General features: G+C 43.4%; 2 protein-coding genes across 3 annotated transcripts in view; one reads left to right on the plus strand and one right to left on the minus strand.

The window, feature by feature from the left end:
* The window catches only part of LOC142492387 (perilipin-2-like), a 447,955-nt gene that overhangs the window by 295,065 nt on the left and 129,745 nt on the right, over positions 1-23,145 (minus strand). The window lies entirely within an intron of this gene.
* The window catches only part of DENND4C (DENN domain containing 4C), a 119,840-nt gene that overhangs the window by 41,902 nt on the left and 54,793 nt on the right, over positions 1-23,145 (plus strand). For both annotated transcript variants that reach the window (XM_075594996.1, XM_075594998.1), the window contains exons 3-6: positions 5,382-5,634; positions 8,966-9,035; positions 13,006-13,175; positions 14,745-14,986. In XM_075594996.1, the coding sequence (XP_075451111.1) occupies positions 5,382-5,634; positions 8,966-9,035; positions 13,006-13,175; positions 14,745-14,986 (735 nt within the window). The remainder of the gene's footprint in view (positions 1-5,381; positions 5,635-8,965; positions 9,036-13,005; positions 13,176-14,744; positions 14,987-23,145) is intronic.

Consider the following 23,145-nt stretch of genomic DNA (forward strand, 5'->3'; position numbering starts at 1 on the left):
CGGCAGACTGGAGAGGAGACAGATGAATTTGTTCTTGGCAGGCGATGGCCGTGTCACTTGAGCGGTTCAGCCAATGAGGGCGAACCACTCATGGCCACGCCTCCCCGTCTCCGCTGCTTCTCTCCTGTCTCCCCTGCATGTTCAAAAGGCCGCTCGGCGGCAGCGTGCGAATGACGTCACCAGATTGCGCATCTGGTATAATCAAGGCCTTACAGGGCATCTACTTCTCAGTATAACATGCTCAGAGATAAGCTTCCGTAATATACCTATCCCTCCCTCCCCCCCAATAAACTTTTTTGACTTTCTGTAACCCCATTATATGTATGCCTGTCTTGGTGTCCCCATGTCCCTTTTTCTATCTGTACCCCCCATCAAATGTTAAAGAAATAGTTATAAGTGATGGTAGATAAAAAAGTGACATAAGAACTCCCTTAGCACACAGTGCTAGGAGATAATGGTGAAAAGCAGAGTGGCCGACCCTGTCTGACATGTGAATGTGCTCATAAGTGGTATTTGTATTTGCTGTTCTTGATTACAATAGCCTACTCTATGTGCTTACATTGTACCATCCTCTATTTGTATTAATCGTCAGTAATTGTACTCTTTGCATGTTCTCATCTTGTCAAACAAGAAAATGTAGAATGTGCATATCTGTCCCACACAGTCCTTTTCTTTCCATTGACTTGGCTATAGTTACCCTGCTTGTATTTGCTCATGCGGCCCAGACACACAAACGAGCAGCTGGTATGCAGTAGATACAGAGCAGTGATTCTCAGTGACTGGGATCTAACTCTGTGACGTGTTGCATTCTCAAACCAGGTGTTGACAAATTTTGCAGAACTAGATAAAATTAGGATAATACAAAAATCCAGCTTTTAAATGTCGGGGAAAGAATAGAAGAGCATTGAATTTACAGGGGGAACAAATAAAATTCTGTAAAGCATAGCTCTTACATAGAAAATGATGGCAAACGAAATAAGCATGGGATGCAATGCAAAAGAGGTTGGGAACTACTGAACTAGCCTATCAAACTCTAACCTGTCGATAGGCTGGTTTGTATATCCATTTACTTTCATTTCGCTGTAAAAAACCTAAATGATGATTAAAATAAATTTAAAAAAAAATTCCTCCAGAACTACTTGTATTTTAATCTTTTAGTAAGCAGTGTTACTCCCTAAAACGCCTTCCATACTGGAAGACGCCTATCAGCTAACTTGAATGAGTCATAAATGACTATATTGCTGGTAGTGTGTGTTTGTATACACAAGGGTTGTGCGATATACTGGTATTCAATAATATTGTGATAACAATATCCCGGAGTGCTGATATGGGAGAATACCTGTTATCGCAATAACACGAGATGCTGGTGGTCAGAGGTGCAACTTTGAAGCTGCCACTGTGCTCTTGCCCTCCCCCTCGCCCTCCCTCTCGCCCTCCCTCTCTATTGCCTCAACCTCCCCCTGGGGCACTTAACTCCTTCTTTTCTCACCCCCTGGGACCCTTAACACCCTCTGCCATGCCTGTACTTCACCATTTCTCACCAACATTGCTTTCATAACCCTAACATCCCCCTCATCCCTTCACACACCCTTTATAAAAATGTTAAAAATGAATTAAAACAGATTTTTCGACATTTCTTAATTGTGGAAAAATCAGTTTAATATATATATATATATATATATATGGTTAATATTTTATAAATGACATGTCTTTTTAAATGGTAGGAGTATCTCTGGGTGGGTGCTGGGATGAGGGGGATATTGCGGTGATGGGAGGAGTGTAGGTAAGAAAAGGTGAACTGCAGATATGGAAAGGGTTTGGGAATGAAGGGCCCTTTGTTCTAGTAAATCTAAAGAATTTATTTTGAAAATATTTTATTTAGATTTACGAGAACATTTTCACACTTATTTTAACAGATTTATCACGATATATATATATATATATATATATATATATATATATATATATATATATATATATATATATATATATACATGTATCTATATATATATATCTATATCGCATTTAATATCTTAATATAGTTATCGTGGTGTAAATGTTGATATAGCCCAACCATAGTGTGTACACACAATGGAGAGATAGTAAAAGCACTTCCTACTGTATGTAATAAAAATAAACATTGCTTGTTCATTGGGTGCACGCTGAGCTCTGGGTTCACCTGTACCAGACCAAAGTAGAATATAAACAAACAAATTGCCCACAGCACTCACGATGTAGCGCCTCAAGCTTGAGGAGAGGCTCTGCGTAGTCTTAAAGGTCGCACACTTATATATCCATCTTGATTAATTAAACGTGTGCGTGTTTATAGATTAGATTTATGTATAGTAATATGGGTGTGCATTTGCATATGTACAGCTATAGATCTATATCGTGCCAGAAGTAGTTCACTTGTCTCTGTGATCATTAAACGGTGTGTTTTCTGTCCAAGTCTCTGTGTGATATTTGCACAGCTCTTCATTGTTATTGCCATGGGATGGAGAGGAAGCCTCTGTGCTTTCACCTATCCTCATACTCCCGGCTCCACAGATCCCGATCCCCAGTAACGAGGTGCGCACCTGCTGTTTGGAGCCCCTCTGACCCTTGTTTCCTAGGAACGGAGGTTTGGACAGACATTAACTGGCTTCCTGCCAAATCCTCCAGCTCATTTGCTCTTTAACCCCTTCACACATACACACACAATACTCTGGCTCATGTTGACTTGCTGGAATGACGACCTCTGCTTTTGAAGGTGCACTCCCTATTTGCAGGGTGTATTGGAGTTCAAATGAATTACAAGTGGAACAATTTTCTGTAATTGTTTAATATTCTTTCTCTGTGGACAAGTGTTTGGTTAGAATGTGTCCTTTATCTTTTTATTCCATTTTTACTCTTTGGTTCTCTGAATGGAAAGTATTATGTATTATTCTGACCTCAACACGCACAGGCAGACAGGCCAACAATTGCCTGACAAGCTTTTGACATTTGCGGGTTACTGTTAAAAAGAAAAACTTAATTGTTAAAGAAACTAGCGGATTACCTTTTGGTTTAAAATTAAAAATAAAAAATAAAAAAAAACCTGATGTTGGTACACTACCATTTTATTGTGAGCTATTTGACACTGCCCAAATGGTTTCTTGCAAATAAGTGTTTCAGATTTCCTTCAAGCCTCCCATTGCTCTGTATGGGTCAGCCTCCGTTATGCATACTTTTGAACCCAATGGCCATAGGTGTGGTGTACTTAATATAATGCGGTGATTCACTTGGTTGACAAGCAACTGTGTGTGTGTGTCCACATACATTCTATCCATCCACATACACAACACACCTGCGTGTGTGTGTGTATATAAATTATTATTTCCACATTCCTCAGGATCCGACGGCCCTATTTCCGTTGAATGCCTTTTCGTCCGCCGGACGCATTATCAGATGTTGGACTTGCTTATCCGACGGTTACCGCCGCCAATTAACATGGACAAGCAATCCGATTGTCCGTTATCCGACAGACTTTTGCTGGTGCATTACGTCAGATAAGCGAGGACCATATGTGCATATGTGCACGCACGCTAGAACCAACGCAATCTTTCTAAAATATATTCAAAGTTGCATGTCTAAAGAAATCGCATTGGTGGTACGGGGTACTCCTGATCCGCTTTTATTTTCCCTCCTGAGTATATGGGGATTATTCAACTGTTGGTGCTCATCGGGGGAATACTGCTCGGAAACTCCCATTGGGAGTTTCCATGCGATAGTGCTCTGATCGTCACTTTTGCAGTTCAAAGAATAACCCCTGCATGTCTCTATTTACAGATGTAGCAATGTTGAAATTGGAAATAAAATATTGGATTATACAAGAAATATGGAAGCATTGACGCTATTCCCGTCTTGATGCTTATCGACATAGCTCTGTCAATGTTATGATACATGTGACTATTGAATGCTATGGAAAGACTAGAACAAGCAAGGAGTACTGCATATGTTACATCTGTTTGGATCTGTTATTTGTAGAGGCTACTTAAAATTAAGTACCATATCTAACCATCTATTTCTACCACCAAGCATAGCCGTTGACAGACTTGTGCAACACATTAATGTACTGACAGATAAGGAACAGATAATTATCTAACCGTTGTTGATCTGTATCTGTTTTGGTAGTCTTGTTTTATTGATTGTCCAAACATCTGACCCTCACCTGGCGTACATCCAAATCTGATATTCTCAAACTTGTAAAATAAAGTTTAACTATAGTAGTAGACGTGTGTGTGTCTCTAATACACACACACATCCGCTTTTGTTTAGCACATTTGAGACTGGATAGGCAAACTACAAACGTGCCACTGAATATGCAATACTGCATTATTCTTATGCCATATAACTCCAGTGGTTCTATAATTGCACTGATGAGTGAGCTACGCTACTTCAATAGACACTGTCCAATAAATATGGGCCAATATCTTCCTGCACTGTTGCTAGCAGGAATCTGTTTAGAAAGAGTTTATTATTTGAAATGGCTAGTACGGGCACCCTTACTGTTTTTGTTTTGCTATTCCTAATCTATGAAAATTGAACATGTTTTGCAGCTAATTATGACTAATGGTTGCATCATAGTTACATAGTATATGAGGTTGAAAAAAGACTTCCGTCCATCAAGTTCAACCTATGCTAAATTTAGACAACAGATACTTTATCCTATATCTATACTTATTGATCCAGAGGAAGGCAAACAAAAAACCCCATTAAGGGGAAAAATTAATTCCTTCCTGACTCCAAGAATTGGCAATCGGATTAATCCCTGGATCAACATCCTTCCCATTTATACTTATTTGGTATATCCCTGTATGCCTTTCCCATCTAAAAAGATGTCCAACCTTTTTTTGAACAAATCTATTGTATTTGCCATCACAGTCTCCATGGGTAATGAATTCCTTTATAAATAATAATAATAAATCATAATTACTTTATAAACAAAGGACAAAGGGACACTTTGTAAAAACCCTTCCAAAGCATTTGGTTACTATGAAAACATTAAAAGCTCAATAGAGCAGTCCGTGTGTCCGTGTGTCCGTTACTTCCTGATACTTAAACCCCTGCGTCACTTGAGCCAATAGGAAGCTGCAACAGATAACATGGCGGCTTCCTATTGGCCCGCACAACGGAGTACATTTAAATTGACATTTTGTTTTCCTATCTATGTAAAAAAAAACAAGCAGAACTCAATTGAAAGATTTCAAAATTACACTTAATTTTTATTTTTAAAAGTTGGCCGTCATCTACATTTAAGCTATTAAACATACCGCTGCCATTAGTTCACTTGGGTTCGGCCCCTTCCATTGCGTGACACAGACCAATGTAACCCTTCTGCTTCCCCTTCCTTTTCTTTCCAGCGTGCTATATGAGGGGAAGGAGCGCCTAATAACTGGGTGTGAGGTCATCCAGGCCACGCCATATGGCCGCTGTGCAAACGTCAACAACAGCTCAGCCACCTCCATGCGGATATTTATCACCTTACGCCGGGCACCTCTGATCCGACCTCAGAACTCCCTGGCGGTGACAGACATCTGCGTGATCGTCACAAACAAAGGGGAAGCCCCACCCCACACCTTCTGCAAGGTGGACAAGAACCTCAACTGTGGCATGGTGAGCAGGGACGAGGAGCGGCTTAAGGGGTTCACTTCAACCTCCTCTCAGCATTAGAGGGCCGCGCGTGTGCGTGTGCGTGTGCACACAAATTTAAGTGCGCTGAGAGGGTAATGGAATAAATCTTGATGCTTAAAACGAAATGTAGTAAGATTACATGGCGATATTCAGTATACAATTCCAGCACTGAAAATTGTTTCTATTCACACAAAGATGAATCGGTTCAGCAAAAAGCTCATTTATATTCAGAAGCTTAATAAGAGCTCCAATCCTGCTTTCCTTTTAGTATATGATTGAAACAGGGGGTCTCCTGAGCTCAACCGCATTCATTTCAGCTCCAGGGACCCCTTGCTTTCAGAGGTACTAATCTCCGTATGGGGTGCGGGTAGCAGCTGCGGGGGGCTATCGAAATGGCGGATTTAAAGCTCTGGCATCAAGCGGGCCATTAGGAAACTGTGATGTCATCCCTTGCGGCTTCCTATTGGGACCCGTGACCGGGACATTTAAACCTGCAAAGTTGCTACCGACCCTCTATGGATTTAAGTATCTCGGGAAGCAGGGCATCCTTGGAGTGAAATTAACACGGTTCAGCTCCTGAGACCTCCTGCTTCCCACCTAGGAAGGAACATTTTTTTTGGGTGGGGGGGGGGAGCATCTGCTCCTTTAAGTCCAAAATGTTCACAGTAATGGCTTATCCGTCCAAACCAACCCTACAAGAAAACAGTGGAAAATGCCTCCAATGGTGCAATAACTTTAATTCAGACAGTAAGATGAGATATAAGACAAATGCACACACTCAAAATGTGAATCTTCAAAAAAGCAACATCTGGGGCCCCTTCTCGTCTGCCAATGTAATGCCACACTTTCCTCCGCTCTGGTTTCTGGGGTCGGCGTCTCCGTCGATTGGAAGCCGGGCGTGTCTAGAAGTTGTAGCCTTGGTGACGTCAGATAGGTGCGCCATGCAGACAGAAAAATACTATATTAGCTCAACATGTTTCTCAACGCTATTTTCTTTGAGGTACATAATACATGGGGACATGTTGAGCCCCTTTTATACAGGACCTACATCAACCCCTTGTGTCCCAGATGGAAACCAATATAATACAAAAGATACTGATCTAAGTAAATCTTTATCTAGTGAAAAAGATGTTGGGTGTCTCCTAAAATAAAAAAAAAATGTAATGTAGGAAAATGGCTGAAATACAAACTATACTGTACAGCGAAGGCACTATATCCATTCTTGTGTGTTGAAAAACCTCCTATGGCGCTGAGGATGAATGGATGGAAAAGAGTCTTGTGCAGTAATGTTCCTATGAGGATTGCCTCAGAGAGGGAAACAAGAGAAATGCAAAAAAACACCACAATAGTGTATTACCCTTTACACAATGTCAGACATATTAATTGAAAGAGCATTTATTAATTAAAACAATTGTGTCTACAATTGGAGTAAAATATGAACTGTAATAATAAACAGTAGATGATCTTCTGTTAATAAAACAAGATGAATGGCTTCCCAGCGCTTGTGCTGAAAAAAGCCTTATTGCTCCGCCAAGAGTAAAAACTGGAATCCTACTCACCGTCCTTGAGTAGGACATGTGCAGTGGTACGGGGTCTTTTGCCAGGGGTTGCCGTCTGCTGCAGAGTGCCTGACGTCTGCTCAATGCGTGCGGGGAGATTTCCTGGTATACTCGTGGTCTCCAACACGCCGAGTGAATTGCAAGCGTCTCCTCCGCTGACGTCACAGCCGGATTGGTGCAGCTACGGTGTCCCTGGATGCCCACAAACCTTCCTACGCGTTTCGAAACACCTCGTCACGTGTCTCTTCGTCAGGGAATGGTTGCTACACGGGTTGAGCTTCCTTATATACCCCCGAAATTTATTATTATTATTTATTATTACAGTTCATATTTTACTCCAATTGTAGACACAATTGTTTTAATTAATAAATGCTCTTTCAATTAATATGTCTGACATTGTCTAAAGGGTAATACACTATTGTGGTGTTTTTTTGCATTTCTCTTGTTTCCCTCTCTGAGGCAATCCTCATAGGAACATTACTGCACAAGACTCTGTTCCATCCATTCATCCTCAGCGCCATAGGAGGTTTTTCAACACACATCTTCCCAATCTGGGTGGAAGATCCCAGATCAACCCCCCAAGGCAACTCAAGGACTATCTTCATCCAAGGACTGTATCTCAGGTTTTGTTCCCTCTGTGTGTATTGTATAAGTATTACACTAGCGCTCATATACACTTAGTATTGTACCACTATATCCATTCTTGCAAATAGTTTTAAAAATGGTCATCTGTTAAATTCTACCACAATAAGATGATCACACACAGTTAACCACATATCGACAGTCTACAATGGGGTGACCAATATTAAATGTTTCAAACAGATGAAGTATATAATGTTGCCGGGGTTTCAAACCTTGGCCCATACAAGTTGGAATCTTTTAATGTAAAACCGCAAACAAATACCTTGGGATCCTTGAGTTTATGAATAATTTGTAAATAATGTTCAATAAATTGTTATGAAAGGGAAACGTTGAGGAGGAAAAAAAAACAACACCTTATTCCTTCTGAGGCCACCACCCAACATTCTGATTAGATGCACATTGGGTGCATTGATTATTTCTCAAGTGTTGTAGCCGGTGGTCCCCCGAGGAGAGGTTTGAGAACCACTTCTGGCTCCGGATTATGATGGTGCTACATTGTGTTTGTGATGATTAGTATGTCTGTGTTTCTCAGCCCTCTCCTCAGGACACCTCATGCAAGTCATGTTTAGGGATAACTAACCAACTACACATTCAGATACAAGAAAAGTGCAAACATGTACTTATTAAATTAACGATAGTTTTTAAAATCTTGTCTGACTGAAGACCTGCATGAAATAGTTGAGAAACACTGGTATGACTGCACACTTATTCCTGTTCAGCACTGAGGAAGTTGATGTATTTTTACAGCGTCCCTTAGTACATGTGGAACTCCTCTGTGTAAATGCTTTGTAACTTATGGATTGCCGAAGTTACTAATGAATAGTCTTTTACAATCCAGGGTGTTGGTTGAATCTTTGGAAATCCATAGTATGCTTCTCAGGATTTTACCAAGGTTGGACCAGCAGCTACTGTATATGGAGGTTTTACTGAGGATAAGGAAATATTGCAAAACGTTACTGGGTTTTCAATAATTTGTCATGGTTCCATAATAACACCACTGTAATGTGCACAATTTAGTTTGTGGATTTCTTCAAATGTCTAATCGTCTCTAGAAATGTGTTTGAGTTTCTATTTACTATACTGCCTAATTCTATATTTATTTATTTTTCTAGTGGGGATCGAATGTTTACTTGTGTTACAAGAAGTCTGTCCCATCTTCAAACTCCATTGCACATAAAGCTGGTTAGTAAATTATTGCTAGTCAAATTGGTATTGAGAAAAGCAAGGTCTTCTCTCTACTTCTGATGAAATTGTTTGGTCAGGCTTTGATGCGTCTCCTAGTAATCTGTAATATACAGACATAGATTCCCATCTATGCACGCTCGCACATAGGTCCACCCACCCACTCCTTTTACGCACACACAACCCACCCACTCCTTTTATGCACACCTCTGCCAAACCATTGCAACATACAGGAAAAATGAAAGTAGAGAGAAGATGGAAAGCTAGATAATAGCCTTAAAGATGCTGTCACCCTACACTATTTTAAAGCAGCAATACGGGTTAACTTAAAAAAAAAAAAAAAAAATATATATATATATATATATATATATAATTATTACAGGTTTGAAGGGGGTGGGGGGAGAATCTGCGGAGCTGAACCCTGTTAATTTCAGCTCTGAGGACCCCTTGTTTCCAGAGAAACTGTGATACTTAATCTAAAGACGACTTAAATGTCCAACCTCACACGGCCAATAGGAAGCTGTGACGTCGTCCCTTACTGCTTCCTATTGGCCTGCGTAACCTGGACCGTTAAACTCCGCAGAGATACCGGCACCCCATATGGCGGTATCTCTGGAATCTCTGAAATTAACGGGGGTCAGCTCTGGAGACCATTCAAACCTGTAATGAATATAAAAAGTTAACCTGTATTGCTGCTTTAATATACAATTTTAGCTTTTCAACAAGTCTTTTCCTCAAATGGTATTCTAAAGTTATTACATATTATTTCATGGCAATAAAAAAAAAAAGACGGTTATCTATTTATTTTTTTGCTGGTTAGATGCTTTATTATTTGCAATTTAGTCCATCGATGTTTCTGCTGCTCCTTTTCCCGCTCTCTCACTGCCAGGAAATGCCTGGTTGTGTCATGGAGACATAAGACAATGTTGGCAGGAGATGTTACAAACCGATTGAAGCTCAACTGCTCCTGCCAGGCTGACTTGGAATGATCTGTAATGGATGGAATGCCACCTCCACTCCAAGATCATGTAACCATTTCCTGACATGCTGCTGCAGTCGTCATCAACCCACCCACCGCCTGCTCGGCACTATCTAAATGTTTTATATATTTAGAATAATAGCTCTATATTGATCTATTAAAATTAGATCACAAGTGATCTATATTACCGACAACACGAAGTTAGGGCAAAAGATAATTTGATTGCGACCAAATTGCATAGCACACTTTTCTTTAAAAGAAAATTCTGTTAAAGATTATCACGTTTCATCCCTAATTGGGTGGGAGTATATAATTTCTCTGTTTTGCTTATGTAAAACGATTTTTAGATCTAAATTGATTTTTCTTTGCTTTGTGCTCTGGTATATTTTTCCCTGAACAAATATCCCTGGTTTTGGGGCCTCTCCTGTCTGGCATTAAAATTACAAATGTAGGATTAGTCTGAAATGAGTGATTCTGTGTTTCTGGGCTCGCCATATTTGGTGAGAGGTGGGATTTTGTGTACAAATGTGTATAGCTGTTGATTTTAGTTGTAATTATGTTATTCTAGTGTGTATAGCTAATATTAAAGTAACAGCTCTATAGAATAACGGATTATAAACAATATTCATGTCCTTTGAATTTGCCCAGAGAATTTGTGAGTATGGACCAGGAATTGTCCAACACCAATCTGAAAGCAGTACCATGTCTAATTGACCTAAATTACTCCTAACCTAGTGATGATACAATTAATTATTTATAAAATGTGTTACCAGGAAGTATTACATTGAGAGTTACCGCTCGTTTTCAAGTATGTCCTGTGCACAGTATGTCCTGAGTTATGATGACAAATAATACATGGTTACAAATACATAGTTACATAAGTGAACAGGGTATACATTATATACAAGACATTGCATGCACAGTTAAAAATGTGTGTGTGTGTGTGTGTGTGTGTGTGTGTGTGTGTGTGTGTGTGTCGCTGAGCCTCGCCTGCTTCAGTCAGCGCGATTGCACGGACTTGCAGGCGAGCCAGCGTGCGCAAAGGGAGCCGGGGGGAGGTGGTTGGAGGCGGGGCAGTGACGTCGCTGGGCCAATCGCCCACGACGCACTGACGTTAATGTCACGGCGCCGAGGTCACTGCGCCGTGACGTTGACGCTGCTGTGCTGTGATTGGAGGTTTTCAGCTGACAGCGCGCTGAAAAACAGCTTGGCGCTCGGCTGAAACCTCCAACTCGTCAGCACGCCTGCGGACGCTAGCGTGAGCCCCCTCTCAAGGCATCCTCATTGAGGATGCAGGGGCTCAGCGCGGAGCGTCCACACGCCTCAGCACGGCCTGTCAGTCTATGGACTCGGCCTTACACTGGGCCCTCTGACGTAGGCGTGCCAGAAATAAGTTTGGCCTAGCTTCCGGTGCGCGACGCCATAAGTGGGAGGCCCGGCGTGGGACAGAGAGAAAGAGGTCTGCAGGTGGGGAGGGCTGGGGCCCGGCGACAACTGCTCTGTCTGGCTCCTGCCCCCTCCCCCCCCGGCAGTCACTGAGCCCCACCCCCTCCTGTGAGTGAGACACATGGGAGAGAAATACATATGCGTTGTGGAGATTGAGTGAGTGGGGTAATTAATGGAGACAGTGAGGTGAGACGGAGGGGAGAGAAATAGAGGGGGCTCGCGAGGGGTGAAATGGGGCTCGGGGGAGTGTGGGAGGCAGTCAGAGATGTCGTCCTGGGCCCCGGGGAAATCTGTCTGTGGCCCTGATCATGTCTATCGTCTATCGTATATAGAAGCCCCTATTCCAAGGAATGTACTGTACTATCTAATTTCAGTGCCTAGCTAGTGCAAGGTCAGAAAGACCTGACCCTGAAACGGAGGAGCAGTGCATTTAGCACAAAGCCTCTATTTCCCTAACTCTGGGCTGCTGCAGATCTTCCGTGGGTCATATAAATATTTAATAGAGGTGGGATGAACGCAGACTGGTGAGGAAAAAAAGTATAAGAAAAGCACTGTTACAGCTCTGGGTGTTTGAAGCAATAGTGAGCTTGCCCTGTCATAGAATAGAGAAACTAATAGAAGATGTTCTACAGTTTAATTTAGATGAACGTTTCAGTGCGGATCCGCACCTCAGTCCTGATGATGAAGGTATGAGCACTAAAGTGATAATTTAATTAAAATTCTATCCCGGGGATGCAGAGCTTACGTCTATTAGTTCTTATTGCAATTGCATCATCTAGGTGAGTTCTATGAGTTGTCATTTAAACAATGTGCAGGAAGCAGGAGCTACTGCACAGCTTCATATGTGAAACAAAGAAGCCATAAAAATACACATTGGTGTAACATTCCCATTCACCTTTTTTAGTTGCTGAAAGTCATGCACTGCATTCTCAAATGAGTAAGCATAAGTCAGTAACTATATTCATAAACAATCGGTGCGTTCAAACCCTGTGGCTCCAGTCAGGTGCCCACAGTAGAAACTTAACACTGTCAATTAAATAGATCTGATCCAACAAAACAAGCAAGTTAGAAGTAAGTAGCTGAACAATTCCTGCTCTGTTAAATCACACGCTGTTTTACAGTGTATACGTTTAAACTTTGGTCCCAGAGCTGTATGGTGTCTTAAGTTTAACATTGCTCCAGAAATATGGTCCTTAATGTTTATTTTATTAGCTGTAGTAGTTACTGAAACTCTGTGCCATCTAGGTTTCATTTACAGTGTTGTGACTGCATCAAACATCCTGATTAAGAGTCTGATCATAATAATGAGTGTGCTGCTAGATAAAAGCCGCATGGACTGGTTAAAACACAGAATTACTTGGGTCTTTATCTGCATTTTTGCGTTTATGTTGATGATTTCTTGTAATTATTTGCACGGAAAGTTTGAGCATAGCGTTTTTGGGGGTTGACATGACGGAACTGAAGGGGGGCAGTATCGGTTAAGGATTTCCCTCTCCATAAATGACCCACCTGTGTCTGTCTCTTGCTCCTCTGTTTGCTCTGTAGGTCTGATCTTCAGGTATCCAGAGGAAGATTACGAGTCGTTCCCACTCTCGGACTCTGTACCACTCTTTTGCCTGCCCATGGGAGCTACTATTGAGTGCTGGGATGCTCAAATCAGATACCCACTCCCTATCTTCTCCACATTCGTCCTAACCGGCTCCACAGCTGAAAAGGTACCTGCAGGTGTATTATCATTTCCTTGAAGAAAGCCAAGGAGCTTTGACCTTTCTCGAATCACATATTGCATTTGGTGTGTCCCGTCCCCTCCCCCTTACCGCTCTTCTGTGTTATCTGTAAACCTCTTGAAAACTGAATGCAAAGGTTTGGGACTATAGTTTTTTTTAAGGCTCTTTCTGTATTGTGTAGTTAACAGAGGGTGCAGTATTTTTGAAAGAACATTTTAACATACTTCACTTGGTACAAATATCAATGCTACTACTGTATCTTCTTGTGACTTGTGGCAAGTCACGTTATCTCCTGAACTCTTTGCAGAGGATCCGGTAGAATTAAGTTAGAAGCACAGCTTAGGTATCAAGGTAATAACATCAGGAAGGCTTTTATATCAACAGTATGATTAGAGTTTTCTCTGTGATTTTAACCCAAAGAAATGCGACTCTGGCTTAGTGGAGAAAGGTAAAAGTCCCCAGAAAAAGCCAACCTCCTAACTTCAGTACATTGAAGTAAAATAGTACAGAATACTCCAGATAGGAAGGGAGAGGTGCATCCAGAGCAACAGCAAACAGCCCAATGACGTCACAGTCCAACATTGAACATCAAAGCTTTATTGGAGACACACAGTGGACACAGCAGGCTGCAGCAGAGCCTCCTCCTCTACATGTTTCACGCACACAGGCGCTTTGTCTTGGAGTAAGGAGGGTGCCTGCATGCCCCATATTTAAAGCACAAACCCTTCAAACAGGAGGTTAATTAAAATCATAACAGCTGTGAGCATCAAGTGGAGAACTAATCTATTAAGCTAGCTGCATGGTAACACATAGCAACATTATCAATAATGAGCCCCAACTTTTATAGTGGTCTTTATTCATCCTCTCATTTTCCTACCAGCCCTGCACAACCAGTGCTTCATTCAACTTTAGCCTAGGAGCGCATGACCGTTACATATCTCCAGAATACTCCAGATAGCCAGAAAGTATTACCTAATTGTTCATAGTTTTTTAAATTGTCCATTAATAGAATGAAGATGAAGTAACATTATTAAAACAGTCCTTACTGGAACAATCCCCTTACTTGAATTTGTTTTTAGATTTTCATTTTTTGTATACATCTGAACCGGGGAGGCCCCTCAGACTCAAACAGTGCTATTTCTAGCTCCGACAACCATTCGCTTCATGAGATATTTACCATTGTATGTGCCTGTGTTTCTAGTCCCTTTTGGAAAATTAAATATGGCTGCCACCCAAGCCTCCCACCAAGGGCCAATAGGAAGCTGCAATGTCATCAGAGCATGACATCACGCCTTCCTTTTGGATGACGCCGGTGGCAGCCTTTGATTTTACTTTCATTTTCCTGGCAGACAAAAAGGTAAGCATCGTGAAAACGGGGGAGTTCCCTGGAGCGAAAAACAGGGCAGTTTAGCTGTGGAGGACTCCCTGGTTCCAAGTCTATAAGAAATATACATTTACAAATATGGGGGAATTGCTGCTTGAAACTTTAGACAAAAGAAAAGGCCAGTTAACCAGTCCTGTTTCACATGGCGTCCTAATTATTATTTCTTGTGGCAGGTTTATGGTGCTGCTATACAATTCTATGAGCCATACCCTCGTGATATGCTGTCTGAGAAGCAGATGATGCAGCTAGGACTGATCACCGCTGTAAACAAGGAAGTCCTGACCTCCAAAACCATCAATTCCAACAAGTGCATCTGTCTGCTCTCGCACTGGCCTTTCTTCGAGACCTTCCGCAAATTCCTCATGTTCATCTACAAGCTCTCTGTGTCTGGGCCGCATCACCTTCCTATCGAGAAGTAGGTTTTATCTGTTGTTAATGGATGCTGAACATCGCCACAGAACTAGTACTCTTGTGTGGGCACGTGTGCATGACCGTGTGTTTCCACACTACCATTGCATGGATCTCTGGAGCTAAAGAAAAGTATTTCCATACTGGATTTGAGCCTAGAGGCAAAAAGCAAAGTTGCGTGTATGATTTCATATACTTGATTATTTTTTTTACGCATTATGCTTTTAGATAAGTATATTTAGATCAACTCAGCAGGAGCTCTAATATACCTTAAATTAATGAAAGACATTACAGACAGGTTTTTTTTTAGCAGCAAGTCTGACTTTTGGCTAGAAGTGTAAAATAAAATATGCACCCTAATGATGGGCAATATGATCTGTTTTATGGAATATTATGAAGATGTTTGGAAATGCTCTGTTTTCATACATACATACATACATACATACATACATACATACATACATACATACATACATACATACATACATACATAGTCAGCACCAAGAACAGCTAAATATAAAGTGGGTTATGTATTAAGGCAATTTTGGAGCACTACTGGGACTTTTTAATCCAGTATCAACATACGTTTCTCCAGTTTTGCCATGTATACATAAGCTTGCAATTGGGAGTGTCAGAAGTACGAAGGAAGAAAGCGTTACAAGACGTGCATATTACGTCGGGACGCATAACTTTCTGTGTATCTGCACATCATTTTGTTTCCTGGTTTATTGGCAACAGATATCAAGCTGTTTATTACATTTGATGCAACTGTGCACACAGAAATAAACGCACACAATGCATCAAAGAAAAATAAATCGACCCCACATTTTCCACACTGGTGTCCTTTTTGTTTTTTTAACTTGAATCACATCTGCCTGTAACATCTATATCTCTTTTCTGTATCATAACAGGTGTTGTATGTGTAGCCATGTATCCCCTTGACTACTTATCTGCCCTACCTAAGCCCTGGTACCAGCACAGGCAGGGTTAGGTTCATATCTATGCCCTTGCTGCTGTAGCAGTAAACAGTGACTGGGGTTGGGCCTAAGGCCTGTGTACTGCCCTATCAGGGGTTCAGACCTAGGACCCTCCCTTGGGTAAAAAAGGGGCTGCAGATCCAAATTTAGGATCAGAGAGGAGAGGGAGAGATCCCTCCCTGAGGGGAGTGGGAACAGCTACCCGATATTCAACCAGGGGATATGTGAGTCAGTGATAGACCTTTGGGGCTTCAAGCCCTGGGGGTTGAGTCCATGGACCAGAAGAAAGGCCTTGTTGATGTGTACAGCTGTACTCAATAAAGACCAGTTGCTGCTTTTATACTCCTGTCTGGGACTGCAGTTTATCAGGGGGAGTGCAAGATGGTTTTCCTGCAGGGACCGCACCCAGCACTAATGGGGCCTGGTGGGAATGGAGGCGCTGCACCCGGAACTAAATGAGAGCTCCATATCCAAAAGCCTGTTCTATCTTCCCCACTACCATCGGCGGACATTCGGCAATCCTGTAAGCCTCACAGGTACAGCACAACGAGAGTCCAGGTGACAGTGACATTTCCCAGAGGGTGGGGGAACACCTGTTAATTTTGGAGGCGCTGCTGAGATAATCAGGACAAGCTTTTTCAGTAAGTGATAGGAGGTACTCTCCTGTTAAGGCAAATTAGAAGGCCTGTGGTTGTAGTTTCCAAAGGTGACCTTTTGGATCTTGAGGATCAGGTTTCCCGCTAGATGGAGGTACAACGTGAACCCCTTCACTAAGTAAGCGGGCAGGTATCCGAGGAGGGCCTCCTGACTCAGGAGGCCAAAACCTCCGTTTGAGGAGCTGCAGCTATACAATGGTAGTCTCTACAGAGGGGCTACCGTACGGTTCTAAGTACTAAGAAGTGGTGTGGGTGTCGTGTCTCAAGGGAACTGCAGCCTGCACCGTGCCATTCTAAGGACTAATGTGTAGGGTGCCTGGAGGGGGTGTTTTGGGATCCTGGGGACCCAGAAACTTCAGAAGGGGGACTATAGCATCACAGTCCAAACGGAGGGTGTTCACAGTATGGCGGGTAGAGTCCGAGGAGGGGAGCTTGACCTTAGGCAGCCTAGACCTCTGTTTGAGGAACTACATTGAATACTAAAGTGGTCCCCAACACAGGGAGCCGCAGTGTACTGTTGCTGGACTGTCCACGTGTGTAGCGTCCTAGGGGACTCTTGCCCAACAAGGGACCACCTTCCCTGCCAGTGGAGCTACAGCATGTGAAAAGAGCGCTTCCCACCAAAAACAAGAGGACCGAGTGGCGAAGTTTGCAGAGTTGCAAGCTTCTTTTGCAAAAGTGTGCAGGGCTTGGAGCGAAGCCGTGCCCTGAAATGTGCTTGGCGCAGAAGCCGCGCCCATATTGAATATGACTATTACTGGATCCACCAGGGGGAGGAGGCAAGCGATTACGTGTCACCCTTAGTTGCACATGGTGAGGCAAGGAGTAGGAGCTAATTACCATTGTTCCCACACAACATCCCTACCATGGCCGAGTGGACTGTATCTAACCATCTGTTACCAGGAGGCTTCCTGGTAGTACAAGTGAAGGGGGAGAGTTTCCTGCAATGTGTTTGCCCCAGCTGCGATTTCCCGGGCGGAGACGTGAGCCTGGAGTCAAGATATAAAAGGTGCGAGACCCCTCTTCTTAAGCCCAAAGTATTGCCACCAACTATGCTGGGTCAGATGGAGGACGCGGTCTACCTGCAGAGGTGTGCAGACGAAACCGCAGCAACGGGAGAGGACACTCCAAAGAACCCAAGTGTTCCTGTTCAAGAAACTGAAAACGAATTACCTGGTGAGATGACCGCCTGGGAGGAGGCTGAGGCACTTCCGCTGATGGTGCAGGAGCGGGACCGCTGCCTGAAAGCCGCCACAAGCGATAGCGAGGTGTCCCGGTCATCTTCCCCAGGGGGTGTGTCCAACGCTGCTGGTGGAGACAGGCAAGACGGAAGGCCCCGTCATGATGCTCCGGCTGGAGTGTCATTGCCCTGGTGGCAGAGAGGTAATCCCTGTCAGCTGGAACGAGCGGGAGAGGCGTCCAGGATCCGCGACAGAGGTGACGGCATTACCTGCGGGAGGATACCCAAGGCCTTGGAGGATACTCATGAGGCGGCATCTCAGGTGCCTGCTCCCGGCTGGGAGAACCAGCGGATGCGGAGGAGCATTAGAGCAGTGAGGATGTGTTACCTTCCCAGGTGCCCGAGGTGACTACAGCCCGCAGAATTACAAGGATGCTTCTGCTCGACGGGGAGCATCGGAGGAACCCTTTCAAGAGGTACCAGCCGGTGGTTCTTCCTCTTCAGATGACACCACCCTTCCGGTGTGACCTGAAGTTGTTATTGCGGCTGCCGCAGCATATGTGAAATCTGTGACCCCAGCTCCAGTTGGTTAGACTGCAACTGACCTTTTCTTCCAGCAGAGCCGTGAGCGCGGCAAGGCCCGTGAGCGCATGATCCAAAAGGACTCTGAGGCCCATCAAGTGCTTGTGGTAGTAGGCCGAGGCCAGCGTGAAGTGCCTGGCACCTCAGGACACCCTACTGTGCCTAAGGTCGCAACAGACATTGCCCAGGACACGAAGATGGTAACTAAATCTTCCCAGGACTGGCGAAGCTGGGCTGGGTTGATGACTCTGCTGAATGGGGGATGCGAGAATATGTGCTATTTTCCAATGAAGGGTCTGTTAGGTCAGAAAGATCAGCCGGGCTGACAGATTAATAGTTCAGAGGTATCGTCAGTCCCATGGGTTTGATTACCCCTATGTTCCGGAACCCATAATGAGGGAAATAAAGGCCAATAGAGAAGAGTGGTTGAGGGGTGCGGTCCTAGACTACCTGGCATCAAGGTGCAGTGTATCCCGGTATTCTGAGGATAGGATGTTACTTCATCTGAGTATGGAGGGTGGGGAGAAACATCTACATGGACTGGGTAGAATATGTCTCTGAGCGAGGGCCAAAGAGGGTCTATTCCGTTACAGTTCCTGACCAAGAGGGTAGATTGGTTAAGAAACCTGACCCAAAACACCATTATTAAAGTGGGTGCGGATTCTCCATATTAGAGAGAGATCCGTTGGTGTCATGAAACGTCCTGCCATAAACTGTTATGCATTGTTTTTATGTTAGTCTTCCGAGCCCCCATGTGATACGGTTCCCCTGTGTCTGGGATTGGCATTCTAAGGTGTTACCGGGGGAGGGGGAGAGGTGAACAGTTTGTCCTGACAGATGTCCGGGGAAGTAAGCTTGGCTAGGTATGCTAAGTGGCAAGTGGCCAGTGGGGGGAAGATGACATTTTTGTTGCACATGCTCAGTTGTGATACTGAGGCTTTGTGCCAGTTTTTTGGAGAGCCTGGCAGAACTCTGCCATGGCTGGGATAATTGGTTCCCACGCAGTGAATCGCTGCAGACTGAATAGATGGGACATGGGAAGTTTTAAAAGTTGATGCAGCATTCAGAGGTCAGATTCATCTAAGTCCCATCTAAGTTCCATCATGAAAAGAAGATTCCATCGTAACCAAAGATTTGTATCCAGCTTCCAGTCTTCGTAAGGATTTGCTCACTAATCCTGCATTGGGGGAACGAAAGAGTGGTTGCAGGCCGCGCCACTAGCCAAGGACTGTTACACGGCTCTTTTTTCTTTTTGCGCATCACCCTGCGTTTGGGAATGATGCCTAGAGACTTTTTCTGTGGATTTCATTCCGTGGACATTTTTATTTTGTTTTGCCCCATCCCAGTAAGTGTATTATTCATGATAATTTTGTAATTCAAGCTGTGTGTTCTTTATGTGAATAAATACAATTTATTTTATTTCATGCTTTATTCAATCAAAGGACCCAGATGGTAAAGTGTTAATAAGCTTGGTCTACCGTGACATCCCCCGTTTGTCTTGTTTTTCTTTGTTTGGTTGTCCCCCTTCCCCACCCCCCTCCCTCCTCCGATATTGTGCAATCTTGTTGATTAATCAGGCTCCCTTCAGCCTATTACTGGGCACTGTGTGCAGCATCGTAACATGTTTACAATACAATTTAATTTTCAACTGGCATTTTTTAAAAAAATGTCATTATTTCACTACTTTGAGTGCTGGTAACACCCCCCTCCCCCCTATCCCCCCTATCCACATGTAAAAAGGTGATGTTAAAGTATATTGGGGCATTGCTAGGAGTGAATCCCAATAATCCGGAATATCCAAGAATCCGGCACCGCTCAAGTCCCAATGGTGCTGGTTTATCGGAATTGTACTGTACTTGTTTTAAATGAGAACTAGCATTAAACCAAGCTCAACCACTGATTAAACATGTACAGTACTTTGAAATCGACCTTAATATGTAGTTGTGCTGCCGAGTTTGCCGAAAAGGATACAACACCAATGCAGATCCTAAGCATCTGAGTTGCAGCCCTGCAATTCATGTTTGTTTCTGTGCTTTTATTTATTTAATTAATTTAAAAAAAAAAAAAGTGGGTTTCTTTTGGTTACATCATCCGGCCACAACAAATGAAACGCCTACCACCATGGTGTCAAGATAAAACCCAAACAGGCAATTTACTCTATCCTGTGTATGCCTTCTGCTTCTCTTGTTCAACCCTATGGGGATCGCCTCAGAACCACTACTGTGTGTTTTTCCTGCCTGATTACCTGATCATGTTTTGAGGGAAGCAGAGTTTAAAGATGTGCTGTGTTGTAGTAGAGAATATTAATGGCAGTGATATGATATGAATTGGTACTCTTTTACAAGCTAGAAGCGCCTGTATAGAAATGTTGATGTTTATACTTGGCAGGAACGCTTACGTTGAAGCAGTGTATTTTGAAGCTCGGGATAAAGAGAAGTGATGCAATGTATAGGTTAGATCTTGGTGATTAAAATTTTAATTTCCTAATTTCCATTTTTTTTTTTAAAGCAGCGCGAAGTTCCAACCCCCCCTGTCTATCCCCCTTCCTAGCTTTCCTGTAACACAGATCGCTTGCATTAGATGGTTTGTAAGATAAGTTAATGAATAAGTCCTCTTCCTTACACTCCCTCCTGGCAGGTGGCGGGGAAAAGAAACCATGAAATGACGTTTTTGTTTTTTGTTTTTTTAATGCAACTATCATGAAGACTTAACCCATTACCCTGATCACTGCTATTACTTCACTTCGGTCCCAGTGGGAACTGCACTTTGAAATTACATTTAGGGTCATATTTATCAAGCAGTGTTTTGCAACAAGACACACATGTCCCAAGTTGTCTGTCAGAAGACTGCTTCAAATATACGGGCCATTGTGTTTCGCTGATGCGTGTGAGATTGATTCTTTTACTGTAATATTATGCAATATACACAACCGGTTTTGCCACGGGCATATCACCTTTCCAAATGTCTAACAACCGCCTTGCTCCTAACTTTTCACATGACTATTTCTCTCTGTGCGTGGATGTATTCATAGCAGAGTGTGAGCTAGAACTCTTAGGAATGTCTGATTTGCACGGTTTGATTGACATTTGCTGTTGAAACATTAACAGAATAAAGCATGCTTTTAGTCTCATAATATTTTACCTTCTCATTTTTTATATTTTTATTTTTTTGCATTTATGGAATATGAATTGATTAGTAGGGTTGATGGCATGTACTGTTCCGATGTCACGAGATTCGTAGCAGTGAGGCTGCACCTGTATTTTCAGCTATCTAAGTGAGGGCTCTCTATCTTCTTAATATATAAAATCGAATGGTTAGTGAGGTTAGTGCTATCTGCGGTGAATCTGATTGGTCCGTGGCCACCCGGACTCTCATTGGCCAAGAGGTACGCCCCACTGTGAGGTACGCCCCACTGTGACACACACACCCTCCCATAGTCAGCCTCCCACACGACTCTCATTGGTCAAAAGGTACAGTCACATCACTGACACACACCTCCTTCACTCTCACACACTTGCAGTGACACCATACGGCCAGAACCTCTGAGGACTCCTTGGTAAATTGACATATCACACTGTCACCCCCACACTCACCCCTGTCTACACACACACACACACACACAATCACTGTCATCCCATTTTGAGTCATGCTGTCACCTGAGTTGTCACCTGTCACCCGTGTACACACACACTCACACTGTCACCCCCACACTCACACTCAACCCTGTACACACACACTCAGTGTCATCCCACAACTCAGACTCACGCTGTCACCCCGTGTAACACACACACACACATCACACACATCCACACTCACCCCTGTCAAACAACAACTCACAATCATGTCACCCCTGTCTACACAGTCACTCACACTCACCTCTGTCATCCCACAACTCAGTAATGCTGTAACCCCTGTGTATACTGCTCTCTGTCATCACACAACTCAGTAATGCTGTCACCCCTGTGTATACACTGCTCTCACCACAGTGTACACACAGCTCTCTGTCAACACACAACTGAGTAATGCTGTCACCCCTGTATATACACTGCTCTCACCACAGTGTATACACTGCCATGGCCGCCCATTACCTTAATTGTCCCTCCGCAACGGCCCGCCCATTACCTTAATTGTCCCTCCGCAACGGCCCGCACACTCATGCTATGCCGTGGATTTTTGTAATTAAATTATCCCGATGGCCGCCACGCTTCTCCATCACCACACATGACCGTCACAAAACTGACGCCCATTAACTTAATTCTCCCTCCGCACGCACATTACCTTAAACACTCATGATATGGCGTGGCACTCCCTGTGCACATGGCCGTGCACAAAAAATATACATGTCTGTGCACATGGCCGTCTAAACCGCCACTCTCCGCAACTGCATGGCTTACAAGCACATGGCCGCCGCACACATTACACCGGCCGCCCGTCACTTTAAATACATGGCCGCCCAACACAAATCTCTCTGCACATGGCCGTCTAAACCGCCAAACTCCGCAACTGCATATTCCACCGCCCGCCCGTACCTTTCAATACATGCCCGTCTAACCGCCACCCTCACCTACAATTCAGTCCTTTTACTATTCCCGCCCGTACCTTCACCTACGCAGTCTTTTTAAAATGGCCGACAAACTCACTTACTATTCAAATAAATATATATTGAAACAATGGCGTGCGCCCCTACCTTCACCCGCCCTTACCTTTCAATACCTACTGTTAATTAAATTTACAAAATGGACAGCCAAGTAACTTACAATTCAAATACATG

This window comes from Ascaphus truei, chromosome 1 (assembly GCF_040206685.1).
Source record: "Ascaphus truei isolate aAscTru1 chromosome 1, aAscTru1.hap1, whole genome shotgun sequence".
In the NCBI taxonomy this organism is placed as follows: domain Eukaryota; kingdom Metazoa; phylum Chordata; class Amphibia; order Anura; family Ascaphidae; genus Ascaphus; species Ascaphus truei.